Raw genomic sequence first — 13,447 nt, 5'->3', positions numbered from 1 at the left:
CTTACTTGGTGTTCTCGGATGCTGCACAATCAGAGCAACCGTTCTGCGTCGACTCTTTCCCTCTCTTCTCCTCTTGGGCGTGAACCCACTACTTTTGAAGAAGAAAAGTGGAGCAATATGAAGAATACTAGCAGCAGATGAGGAAACCAAAACGAACGCAGCAGAGAGGCCTCACAAGAAATACTAACGTTGATGAGAACACCAAAAAACAACAACAACTAAGAGACGCAAGAGATAGCAGAAAAGAATCCTTGCATTTACACTCCACGCGTACCTCAAAGAGATATCGGAGAGCCTCCACAACACAGTCGCTCCTTTCAAGTGTTGTACTCGTCGTCGCCGGCTTTCTCAAACACAAAAGGCGGTCCTTTTTTTGCTTTCTCTTTTCCACCCGCGCGGTGGAAGGAGCGAGAGAAGGCGGCAACAACAAAGCCAACTTGGAAGCGTACGAGCAATGCAGCTGCGCCTCGCAGAAGAAATCAGCAGCGCAGGAAGCAGGAACAAGCCTTTTTACAGGAAGAAAAAAAAAACAAGAAGAAAGAGAAGAGATAGTTCAATGCAGAGAAATACTTCAAAACTAATATTTAAAAAAAACGTGAAGAGAGCGGTGGTAAACGCTGTCCAAAACCTAAAGAAGCGGGGAATGGGAGAGGGAGCAAAAAAAATCTGAAAGATGTAAGGTGTGAAATAAGAATAGTAACAAGTGCGTCAGCAAAACAAAAAACCACAGCAATAACAAGCGTACAAATGAAAGAAGAGTAAATTGGTGTTGGACGAAACAGTGTTTCGGGTTAATAGAATTAAATATATAAGTGTTTTTTCTTTCTTTTGAAGTTTAAAAAAGCACCAATTCTGAAGTGAATCCGCAGTGCCTTCCGTGCTGCTTAATTAAGTAAACAAGTATGTATCCTTATTCGCGTCTTTGCAATGAAGAGAGGGGAGATATTTTCTTTTTTGATGGAAAGAAGATTAACGACGTTTTTTTTAAATATAAATGGCTCTTCGGTTCTCGAAACAGAAAGCGTAGAAACGGAAAGAAAAGAAAAAGGTGTTGAGTGCGGCTTAAAGTGAGAAGGGTGTCACGTATTACATCGTCCGTGGAAAACAGAACAGCAGCGCGTTCTTTCTCGCTGAGCGCCTTTCAAAGTGGCATCAACGTCCTTCCGTTACGATCAACACGAATGGGGGGAGGGGGTGTGATTCGGAGCGAAGGTGCGCCACTAACACAACGGCGAAGCTCTTTTTGTTTTTTCGCTACTTCGTTCTCCTGTTCATGCGCGGATCCGTGTGCACCTCCTTTGGCAGATATCATTAAAACAACATCCACTGCTGATTTCTCGGGATCAAAGCGGGAACACAGCTTTCCTTTGTCTCTGTCTCTTTCCCTTATCTTTGTCGTAATGTAACTGTGCCTTTGAAACAGTTAAACCACCAACACATTCACACAAATCTTATACAATCCCCAAATACAAGCAAAGCATGCGCACTTCAATAGGAGATGGCCTTAAACGAAGCACTCGAGTCACGCGCAAAACCCGCCGATTCACGCTGGATTCAGCCTTCGCTTTCCCTCCTGTGCGTGAGATACGACGACAGGAGACGAACGGACAGAGGAAGCGAACTGACGCGTAAGCCCATCAGTGCGAGTCCGTGTCATTGCCGCCGATCACAGCTAAAGGAAACAAAACCGACAGTTTCCCATTACATAGCGACAAAGAAACGAGAAGAAATGCATCCCTAGGAGAGAGAGAGAACGCGAATGCCCATCCTGCCTCACTTTCACACGCACGCCTACACACATACATGCCTGCGAAACGCGCTACAGATCGCGAAGAGCCGCTTATTCGAAATTGCGTATTACGCTTCCGTTCGCGAAAGCAGAAGAAAAACGAAATGTGGACTCAATCGCCTTCAACTACAAAAGGAAAACATGCACCTCCTCCATCGGCATTCTCCGCTTTTCCCTGTTTACACCTTCTTCACGACCTGCACGACGTCCTCGTCATCCAACAGATGGTCCTTGCCAACACGCTGCGGCTGGTGCTTCACCGACGAGCCCCACACCCACGCGTACTTGTAGCTTAGCATCAGCTGGCGGTGAAGGCGATTGCAGAACTTCTCCACCGACGGCTGTGGCACCCGCTTCAGAATCACCGGCTCGTCGTAGTCCGGCACCTGACCCTTCGGCTTCGTGTACACGCGAATGAAGTTCAGGTGGTCCCAGATACACTCGAGCAAGCCGTCCAGGTTCCACTCGTGGTGCGCCGAGATGGGGCAGTTGTGCGGGATGCGCGCGATGATGTCGAGCTCCTCGATGGAAATCTGATCGATCTTGTTCAGCACATAGATGGCCGGAATGTACGCGCGGTTGCCCTCAATTGCGTCGATGAATTCATCCGCCGAATAATCGCCGCGGAAGGTGACGTCTGCGTTGGACATGCGGTACTCTCCTAAAATCGTCTTGATCGTCTCGTTATCCAGCTGCGTTAGGGGGCAGGTGGAGGAGATGCTGATGCCGCCGCGGTCCTTCTTGCGAATCACAATATCCGGCGGCGACTGGTTCAGCCGAATGCCGAAGCCATCCAGCTCCCGCTCGATGATAAGCTTGTGCTGCAGTGGCTTCGCCACGTCCAGCACGATGAGGATTAGCGAGCACGTCCGCGCCACCGCAATAACCTGGCGACCGCGACCTTTACCATCCTTCGCACCTTCGATAATACCGGGCAGGTCCAGCATCTGCAGCTTCGCACCACGGTAGTTAACCACACCCGGCACGCAGGTCAGAGTCGTGAACTCGTACGCCGCCACCTCCGAGTACGTCGACGTCATCTTGGACAGAAGGGTGGACTTGCCGACAGACGGGAAGCCGATGAAACCGATGCGGGCGTCGCCGGTCTTCTGGACATCGAAGCCCTCACCCTTACCGCCGCCCTTCTTCGAATCCGAGGCAATCAACTCGCGCTTCAGCTGAGCAAGGCGCGCCTTCAGAGCGCAGATATGCGCCATGGTGGCCTTGTTCTTCTGCGTGCGTGCGAGCTCCGCCTCGATGTCGTTGATCTTCTGCAAAGACGACATTGCTGAGAAATTCCAAAAGTGAGGGCTTAAGAGAAAAGAAAAAATGAACAAAAACGCGCGTACCGGCTAATTAGTTAAGACGCAGCAGAATGCCTTATCGGCCTTTTCTTTTCCTTCTTCTTCAAAACACGACTGCAGGATCTACACGGTAGAACCGGGAAGGAACGTTGCTCTTTTTGGGTGTATATAGGCGCGCAGAAACGGTAGCGTGAAGTGGCTCAAGGGAAAGTAAACCAGCGTGCCTTTGCTGTCTTCCGTGCGGAGTCGGACGCTGAGAGGAAGTTTACACACACACACACACAGACGTTTTGATAAAAAGGAGCTGCTCCTTGTTTACTTGATCTCTGAGCGGAGCAAACATATATACATAAGAGTTTCAAAGGAGCAGGAAAATGTAGTAGAGAGAGCGCGATGGTGGATGCGCGAATGAGGGAGTACCCCTAAAGCGGCCGTTACGGAGTAAACACAACGTTTGAAACATTTTCCTGCCATTCACTTAAATCAGAAGGTTAGACCGCTGTGTGTTACCGGTTTGAGTTCTTTGTTTCTGTTTCTGTCTTGAACGAGCATGGGGGAAAAAAACTCTCACCCTTCGCCTAACAACAAAAATTGCGCATGCTCTCACGTCTGCCCTATCGGCACACACACCTACACACTTCATCCTCCACGCTGATTTCTCTCGTTGCACCTGGCAATCGCCTCATCACGATTAATCACGTCTGACTCGCCATTACCTCACCCAAAGAGTCAAGCCGACGAACCATGGCGGACAGATAGGTAAAACGGCTCATGCGCTGACGTTGCGCGCTTTGCAGCTCCTTCGCCGCCGCTGCCGACTCTGCGGCTACCGTGGTTGCGCTATTATTGTTGCTGTCTGTTGTCGTCAACATCTCCTGCGCAGCCAAATCTTCCTCGGCGATGATGTCACTCAGGGCATCGCGCAACGACATTGTGAGCGACGCAAAACGACGGAGACGGCGTGCGACGACATCCCGCATGCGTCGTCGTTGGTGTTCGGTTTCTTCTTTGATTTTACGCTCTGCGATCACGCGCAGCTTGTCGCGTCGCTCCTGGCGTTCCGCAGGCGTCAGCCGTGGCTTTGATGGACGTTTACCGCGGCGACGACCGTGGCCTTGACCTTGTTGCTGCTGTTCTCGGTGACGTTTTTTGCTTGGCGAGACTGCTGCTGTGACGGAGGGTGCTTGACGAAGACTCGTACCTGCACTTCGACTGCGTTTCTGAGAACCCGTGACGGGTGCAGTTCCTTGCGCATGCCGTTGCGGTTGAGCGGCGAGGACGGCAGCGTAGATCGGCGTTGTGTTCATGGTGGCCGACTCGATGATGCTGCGGCGAGGGGCCGTTTTCGCAGCCGCCTGCGCGGGACGACGTCTGCGCTTCTTTTCACCCGTCGTGTTCACCGTTGTCGTGGTTTGCATGGACGATCCGCCCTCACTCGCATTCGGCTCTCCTGCTTCCTCCTCCTCGTCTTCTCTGCTGCTTTCACAGTGCTGCTTGTCATCGGCATCGTCCACGTTGCCGTTTCCCTCATCAAGGGTGCGTGGCGCTGTCGCAGAGAACGCTGTGTTTGTGTTTGTGGTGGTAGTGCTGCTGAACGCAGAGTCGGAGCGCTCATCCAGCGGTGTGACGCGCGCCACCTTACCACCTCTGTCGGTGGACGTCGTTGTGGTGGACGCGTTGGAAGGTTTATTGATCCTCCGCTTCGTCTCACGCGTGTGTGTGATGGAGGTGTCTCTTGCCGCGTCTTTTGCACTTTTACTCTGAGTGTTGCCGCTGCCTTTTTTGTCTTCTTCAAGGTGCGGCGCTCTCTGCACCTCGCCAACGCTCTCTTCTTGCTGCTGGTGGTGCGCCACAGCATCTTGAATTTGCCGCAGGTGCAACGAGGTCTTCTGCGAGGATGCTGCCATTTCTTGCCCTGGTGCAGAGGCCCTACCTCGGCGGCACCAACGCGTCAGAGCGAAGACGTGGTGGTGTGGGTGAAGTCTTGCGTCTCCTTTTTCCGCCGCGGATTGCCGCTGCCCCTTCGAGGCGGACGACGACGCATCAGCGCTGCCGTTGCCATCTTCGTCGTCGCTGCTGTTGCTGCTGCTACTAACCATGGAGTGGAAGGTCGCCATGTACTGCCGCCGCGCTACGCGAATAGACACATTAGCGAAGCGCAGGGACCGCTCCGCCAGTTCGACCTCGTGCATCATCGCACGCAACAGCGGTTGCACGCGGGATTGAAAGGGTGGGCCGCAGAGCGTGTAAAACTCGCAGTCCTGCAAAAACATTTCGTGGTCAGCGGTGAAGTTCTCCAAGGCACGGTAGGTGTACAGAACGCCTGCCTCAAACCGCAGGCTTTCCCGATACGTCGCCGTGCGTTCCGTCAGCTGACCCCACAGGGACTCCTGCAGGGTAGACAGAAGCACCTGCCGCACCGTGGTGCAGAAGAAGAAAACCGAAGACAGCCCGCTGTTCACGCCTGCCCGCCAGGTATGCAGCACCACCCGCTCCACACTCTTCCAGAAGAGAAGCGTGCGGCAGATGCCACCGAGGCAGGGCGTCGTGCGCTCGGGCAGCAACCACGCCCCGCTGCACCACGGTGACACGGCGGTGAGCCGCAGCGCGGCCAGAAAGGACTGAATTGGAGAGGCACGCGATCTCTGAGAGGAGCGTCTGCCGCTGCCACCATCGGTACGATATGCGGCAACCTGCGTTGCGGTGTTCGCTGCTCTTCTTGACTGCTGGTGGGTGACATCTTCCTCTGCATCTCCTTCCTGTGCTGAGTCCACGTAATCATCCCGGTGGTGCCACCCACGCGACGGGGCGGCTCCGTCCAGGACATCGTCGTTGTCGACGTCACTAGAGACGAGATCGGCGTTTGCCGCCTCCTCCGTCGCCCCTTCTTCTTCTTCCCCTACGTAGCGCTGGGTCGACCCCAGACGTTGCGAGGCCGGCGCGCTCCTATTCCTTTTCCCCCCGCGACCCGTCTCCTCCGTCTCCCTCGACAATTTCCATTCCAACCGCACCGTCGACTCCCCGTATGGTACGCAGGCGGCCCACTCCTGCTGAAAAACGTCGTTCAGCGAGGCCAGCGCACCCTTCAGATTTAAACCTTGCTGCTGGTCGGTCAGGTTCGCCAGCGGGGCAGGCGTGGTGGTGGCCCCGGCGATCACCGCCTGCACCATGGCGGCCTCTTCTCCCTCCGCCATCATCTCAAGCGCCGCGTCGACGGCGGCGCTCCACACGTCCACAATGCGCACCGCGACGGCTGACTGTTGCATCAGGCAGACATCGAGGAATTGGGTGGTGAGTCGATAGAGGGAGCCGTAAGGGGGGAGAAGCGTCAGCTGCAGCGCCTTGTGGGTGAGGAAGCTCGCGGTATACTGACCGAGTGCGCGGTAGTAACCACCGCAGCACTGCAGCGCCTCCGCCTCGTCGGAGAGCAGTGGCAGATCCACGAGAAGAGCGCGATCGACTCCGCTGCCGGTCAAGACGTGAAGGAGAGACACCCGGTGATCGAGGTACCAGCGATGTGCCTCCGCCGGTGTCCACGACCAGAGGCGATCGGTGTAATCGCCTTCGTCGTCGCCATTATCACCCGCCACTCGTTGCCGTAGGCGTTCAAGCGGGTCATCGTCGCGCCACAACTCCGAAAGTTCAGAGGGTAGCATGTTCGTTTGCAAAGGTCCTACAGAGTTTTGTGCGGCCTTGACGTCCTCCTCTGCGTAATGCTCGTCGCGAACATGAGAATGTGTTGCTGAGCTTTCGTCTTTCTTGAGGTATGCTGCCATTGAGGTGCGTGAGCTCTGTTTCCCATGAAAGGCGTCCTCTCCGACGACTGTCTCACTTCTAGGTATCGCATCCTCTTCCAAATCCACATCCGCGTGCGCGGCACGCTGAAGTTGTCGCAGGAAGTGCGGCTCATCAACGGTGCAGCGGTCGAGCGCGGCCCGCCCAGCAGCCAAGCGCGCCAACGCGGCACTCTCCGCCTCCCACTTGGCGCCGCTTTTGGGGCCGGTGCGCAAGCCAAAAAACTCGTCATCGTTGATGTCGGCCACCACGTAGTTCGCGTCGGGGTGGGCGTAGCCGAGCTCGTCGCGACGCACCCGCATGTCCGTGCGCATCCGCTGCTGCTGCTGCTCATCACCTGCTACGGCGGCCAAGGATGACAGCGTCGCGGTGCGGTGCCACTGCTCCTGCAGTGTCTCCTTGCCCATGGACTCCTCGTTTCGGTAGAGTGAAAGCACGTCCACGGTAAGCCGCAACGCACGCGCGTGCGAGCCGTCGCTGCTGCCACTGCGCACTTCCTGCTCCTTGTGAGGGTCGACTGTTTTGGACCCATTTGAGTCCACATCGCGTAGTTGATGCACTACCGTTGGGTCACCGAGGGACACAGGATGAGAGGCGAGCGTCGCAGCTGCCCCCTCCACCTCCTCTGCGCTGCGTCGCCGGGCTGCGTTTGAAGGCAGTCGGTCCACAAACGAGCGCGTCTTTGCTACGGGGGTTGAGAGACTGCGCTGCTGGCCCCTCCATCGCTCACGTGGCGGCGGCGCACAAACGTCAATGGGCAGCTGATTTTGCGCTTCTGCTTCTTCGCTCTCGGCTGGATTCGGCGCCTCTTGTGCGGGCGAGGAAGACGACGGAGGCGGCAGCGTCGCCATCACAAACACAGGGCCGCTGGCGGAGCGCGTGCGGGCCGGCCGAGGCGGCAGCAAAATGCCCCGGGGCGGGTGAGGGGATGCCGCGGCGTACGAAGAAGATCGCCGGCGGGGGTGCGACGGAATCGGCCGCGACACAGCTTCGCTCAGCGGCGGAATGACGGTGGTAGTCGCCGCGAAGCTGGTCCGCCGCTGCCGCTCCAGTCCCTGCCCTTGTGAAGGACGGCGACTGCGTCCGTCTCGTTCCCCTTCGTCCAACCCATTCTCCGCATAGAGGAGAACGGGCGGGGGCGCGGAGGACGGCGGCACACGTCTCAGCGGCACCACAACGCGAGGAGGGGGCGGTGGTGACGAAAGGGCTGCATCAGGCGGTGAGTGCGGTCGTTGCTCTTCTTCGTCGTTGTCGTGGTGTTGCGAGACACTGACCGGTGCTTCGTCGGCAAACCCTGCCCCTCGAATGCCGTAGACCTCTCGCAGCTCTTCGACAAGGCTATCCATGGCACGCACACGACGCAGTCGCAGGGACAGTCGCTGCGCCTTCCAGTCACTCAGCCGCATCTCCCGCTTGCGCCGCCACATCTGCGCAGCAAATTCCGCACGGAGGGCGTGGCGGGACTGACCGACTCGCGCTTCCGTTTGCTGCTCCAGCAGCGACACCTGCCGCAGCTCCTCGGTGATAGCGCCATAGAGGGCGATGGTGCCCCGCGACGAGGCCGTGGAGGAGATGGCGGTACCGATGGAGAGTCTCGACCCCGCGATGTGCCGCAGCCCAAGCACACTCGTCGAGGCAGCAGACGAGGACGCAGAGGAAAGGGAACGAGAAGGCGATGCCTTCGCAGGGGCACCTCTCTGCCCCGCTGCTTGTTGCCTCGTTCCTACATCCTCGCCGCTTTTGCTGTTGTCGTCCTCGTCGTTGTCAGAGTTCATGAACACAGTGATGTAGGACTGATCTTCTCCCTCGCCGGCGGGTGCCAGCACAGGCGGAACGATGCGGTTTCCTGGACCTTCTTCGTTGTGCAACGACTCGTTTAGAGTTGCCTTATTTGCATGTGATGGATCAGATGATGGCGATGGGGCTGCGGAGAGAGCTGCGGCATCCTCGCGTCGCGGCGATGGTGGCTGGCCTTCACTGCGACTGTCTACACGAGAGGCCGAGCTTGCATCGGTGTCCGCGTTAGCCGTTCCTTCCGCCGCCTCTTCTTTCGTCTTTGCTTCTATGTTGTCAGCCGGAGGTGTCTCCGCCCCCGCTGCGTCCTCCACCGCCTCCAGCAGCACCTGCGTGCAGGCCTGGTAATGCTGCCGCCACCAGTTAATCGCACCGTATGCCGACAGCACGTCCACCCGGGGCGGTAGAGGGAGGGCCTGCTCCAACGCACCGCCGTTGTGGTCGTCTGCGCTCGCCGCTGCGCCACGGCTAAATCGCCCCATCGCGTTGACGCCCTTCTCCGTCGGCGCACCACGCACCAGCCGCTCCACGAACTTCTGTATCGCGCCCTGCAGCGTCTGCGTGTCCAGCAGCTCCTCCGCGTAGTCCTCCGCCGCCGCCTCCGTGGCCTCTGCCAAGCCCTGCAGGCGACGCGCATCCTTCTGGGCACTGAGCACGACGTGCGTGGCGGCGGCGCGCAGCACCCGCAGGCTCACTCCTGCGTGGAGGAGGTCGTTTGCGGCCGCGGCGGAAACGAAGACGGGCAACCGTTGCGGTGCGAGGTCCAGCGTGAACCCGCTGTGTGTCTGGCCATGCGAGGGCACGACGAAGAACTCGTCGTAGGGGTCCGCGAGTTCGCCTGCCGTGAGCCAGCGATGCAGCATCGCGTGAAAGGGCCGCAGCGTGGCCCGCAGGAGAAGACCAATGGCGTCGATGGGGTAACTCAGCAAGTCTTTCCGCTGACGCTGCCGATCAGCTGTGAAGTCGACCAACGACGCAGCCTTTTCATTTGGTACCGAATTCGACGTACCGCCACTCGTATCACCATCGCGGAGGGAGTTCATCCACTCCTCCAAGTTCTCTTGCTGCAACTCGCTGTAGGAGGTGATCACGTTGCTGTGCTGGCCGAGTGCGTTGGCGTGACGCGTCGTGAAGAGTTCATGCAACCGCGACATCAAAAGGGCGGAGCAGCAGCTCTGCTGCAAGACGTCAACGGGGTCCCACGCGACGGGAGACTTCGCTTTCGCCTTCGCACGAGCAGAGTCGCCTGTGACCACGTTCACCGTCGACGTCACTGCCGTAGCAGCGGCAGCAGAAGAGGAGGGGACCTCAAAGAACGCTGCGAGGACCTCCACCTGCTCCATCGCCTTCTGCAAACGCTGCTGCGCCGTGAGCAGCTCGGTGAAGCTCAACCGATGTGCCCCGCCAACACGGTCCCCCAACTCCCACACTTGTCGCTGGAGAAAGCAGAGGTAAATCCGCAGCGTGTCCATCGCACTGCGGCCGTAGCTGCCGAGACTGGCGCGCATTGTAGCGTCGTCCGCGACGGCGCAGAGGCGGCGCAGTCGCAGCAGTAACGTCCCGCACCGGCACCCCCACTCTAGCATGGAGGTGAGTCCGCTGTGCGCCACGATCGATCGCGTACACGCCGGCGACGGCGCATACAACTCAGCGCGCACACGAATCTCCACAAGGTTCGGTCCGCTGTGCACGTCGCAGTACGTCAGCTCGTACGGGTCCACCAGACCAGCCGTGCAGCGGTGCAGCGCCACGTAGACGCGTGCGTAGACGGCCGGGTCGTACAACGCGTTGCACGCGACGAAAGGTGTGCGGCACGCCGGCAGGGTCAGCGGCATCGTGGAAGGTTCACTTTTTGGATGCCGTTTCTTCCCCTCACTGTTCATCTCCGCAGCAGCAGCTAAGCCTCCTTGCAAGTCTGCCAGCGCTTCGGTGCTGCCTGACTTGTCTTCGAAGAGAGACCGCACCGACGGGTCTGCCTCGCTTCCCTCTGCGTCCTCGTCCTCTCCCTCCAGTGTCCAGTGCAGGACACCGGCACGTGGCTGCCCCCAATGTTGTGCCTCGTGTGCACTGGTAGCATACAGCGGTCTCACTGACGCACCTCTCAGCTCGCGAGCACCAACCGCAGCCAGGGGAGAAAAGCTGAAGGGAGCAGCAGCAGCGGCGGCGGCAACGGTAGGCCCAGCCGGACGTGTCCCGCGCGCCGTTCGAACCGAGGAAGTCGTGGAGGACGGAAAAGGCAGTCCGCTGTCGCGCACAAAGGAGTCCAGCGCGTCTGCGTCTTCGCTGGACCACGCAGCTCCCACAAAAGGTGCCCAGTGGCCGTGCCGACCGTACAAAGGCATGCCCTCCTTTGTCCGAGCGTAGGCGTGGTGGAATAGTTCCGCTCCTTCGCCGGCAACCGTAGCCTCGATCACCGGGTCACGATCGCACGTCCATCGTTGCTGTCGCCGTAGCGTGGTCGAGCGCTCCACCAGCGCAACCGTCGAAGGACCCAACCAGCACTGCGGCTCGTAGGGCAACACAGCTCCTATGGCTGCAGTATCTTGTCCCCTCGTCACCCCTGCTGGGTGATGCCGGATGGACTGTGCCTCGCTGCTCCGGAACAGCGCAGCAGGAGTCGCCGTTGCCCCTGCTACTTCACGTACTTCCTCTTCATCCCTATCAAGACTTCCGAAGACATCCACGCGTGGTTTTTCCCGTATTAAGCTCCCCGTGCTCGAAGGCGTGTTGGTCGGTGAGAAGGTGAGAAGAGTAGGGGAGATCCCCGCCGCCTGAGACGGTGGTGTAAATGGATAGCTGCCTTTTGACCGACTTCCGTCGACCTGGAATCCGTCGCGACTGACATCGCGGCTGGCGTTATCCTCATCACTTCGCAGCGGCATGTTCGCCACGATGCTGGTGCGCAAGATGACGTAGAGCAGCTGCTCTGCAATGGAGGAGGGAGAGGAAAAGGACGACGACGAGCGAGCAGACTCACCGGCGGAGTTGACGAACGGCCTCGTTGCTGCTCCTGTTGCTGGTAACGGCGACGTTTTCATTATGCCGCGAGGGGAGACCTGCAATGACGACCCGTCCCACGTCGGTCCGTGTATCCGCACGCCTTCTCGACCCTCGTCTCCTGTTCCCACTTGTCGATGCAGAGATGAGTTGCCAGAACCAGCAGCAGCAGCAGCAGCGGCGTCAGTTTCCTGCTCGTCCTGCGTGCGACGTAGAATCCGTCCGGCGAAGAGATCCACAAGCTGAGCCTGGGTGGGCGACACGTCTTCCATGACCGCTCGCGTGTGGGCCAACAGCCGCATCGTGGCGCGGTGGACGCCGTCGGACGTGCCGGATGTCGCGGCGGCGTCAGCGGACCCACCGACACGGGCGGAAATCTGCGCCGGGAGACTCGCGCGAAAGAAGGCGTCGAGGGCAACTCGACGCATCCGACGTCGCTGCGCTTGCCAGGAGAGGCTGCCCCCGCTAGTGCACAGGACTGCCCGCACCGCTGTTGTGGCGGCGTCGCCGTGCGTGTCGTGCGGAGCGGCATCACCGCGCGTACCAAATACTGCGGTTGTACCCTTTCCTTGCCTAACTGGAGGCGCCACCTCCGTCAAGGTCCAACGCTCCTGCATATTGTTGAGTGCGCGTGTGTAGTCGCTGTGATCGAGGGAGAGAAGCAGCGGCAAGGCAGTCAGCAAATTTAAAACACTCGGCTGCTGTAACAGCGGTGGTGCTGCGCCGACCGTCACGTGGGGGAGCCGCCGCTGGATGCTTACGGTGGTCGCTGACCGCAGCGGCGGTTCTCCGGTTGCCAGACCTGGTGGCGGAGAGGCAAATACGTTGTCCATGCTGAAATGATGTATGGGTGCAGACCAGAGAAAAAAAAAGAGAGAGAAGACGACGACGGAGTAGTCCCGTGTAAAAACAAGCTTTCTATGGCAAAACAACAACAACAACAACACTTTGTGATCCGTGTCGTACGCTTGATATGATGGCAGTCGAACCTGACTTCAAGTAGTTGATGGCGTCAAAGGCATATGCTCCGCTCTGCTACGATAGATGAAAGCAGTAACAAGCAACGACTGCTCCTGTTTCTGAGCGCTTCGGTACGCTTAAAGCAGTCAGACAGCCAAATTGTTGTCATTACTACTGGAAAAGAATATGGTCGAATAGAAAGAAAGGACAGGGTGGCACGGTGGAAGGATCGGCTCATGGGAAAACGTCAGAAGGCAGCTTGATCGCACTACCCAATGCGAAACCGTGAAACGCGAGAGAGGACACACGTATTACCGCTGCAAAAAGGTTTTCCCTTTCATTCCTCGTTTCAATCGCAGCTTCGCCACTTTACCGGCGGAGTTCATCGATGAACGGCGAGAAAGCGCGTTTTCTGATTTCCTCCCGTAAAGGTTGAAGGAACACTGCAATATATTTATGCGAACGCACGACGTCGAGAAGCCAAGAAGCAAAAACAGTTGTTGAAAAGCAGCTGAATTGTGAGCCATCTACACGCACCCACAGACGCACACACACATACACACACAACACATCGCTGATACAGAAACAACAACAACCACAACACACCTACAAAGAGCAGAAGAAGCGGCAAGCGCAACAGCAAGGATAACAATTTGAAGAGGTCAGAGCTCGTGCAGTCCGCCAACACCCAAAAAAGCGCACACCGTTTGCTTGTTTTTCCTTTTGCTGCTTATGGAGAGTGGAAAGGCGTTGAAAGTACAAGACGTGTTTACCAGATTGCATCTCAGCCCAGGGACGCCAGCACTAA

The 13,447-nt window shown here is 57.9% G+C and overlaps 2 protein-coding genes across 2 annotated transcripts; both read right to left on the bottom strand.

The window, feature by feature from the left end:
• Positions 1-1,968: 1,968 nt before the first annotated feature.
• On the bottom strand, positions 1,969-3,421 carry ABB37_05166 (putative developmentally regulated GTP-binding protein 1; the record flags this gene model as incomplete). The annotated part of the gene is made up of 1 exon (XM_015803108.1): positions 1,969-3,421. The coding sequence occupies exon 1, from the start codon at positions 3,073-3,075 to the stop codon at positions 1,969-1,971; it is 1,107 nt and encodes a 368-aa protein (XP_015658624.1). The 5' UTR covers positions 3,076-3,421.
• A 367-nt stretch (positions 3,422-3,788) lies between these two features.
• Positions 3,789-12,815, bottom strand: ABB37_05165 (hypothetical protein; the record flags this gene model as incomplete). Its single annotated transcript, XM_015803107.1, has 1 exon — positions 3,789-12,815. Exon 1 carries the CDS (start codon positions 12,510-12,512, stop codon positions 3,789-3,791), a length of 8,724 nt encoding a protein of 2,907 aa, XP_015658623.1. The 5' UTR covers positions 12,513-12,815.
• Positions 12,816-13,447: the final 632 nt, after the last annotated feature.

This window comes from Leptomonas pyrrhocoris (genome assembly GCF_001293395.1).
Source record: "Leptomonas pyrrhocoris isolate H10 chromosome Unknown, whole genome shotgun sequence".
NCBI classification, from domain to species: Eukaryota; Euglenozoa; class Kinetoplastea; order Trypanosomatida; family Trypanosomatidae; genus Leptomonas; species Leptomonas pyrrhocoris.
Note: the sequence above shows the minus strand (reverse complement) of the source record. Positions and strands in the feature narration are given on the sequence as shown.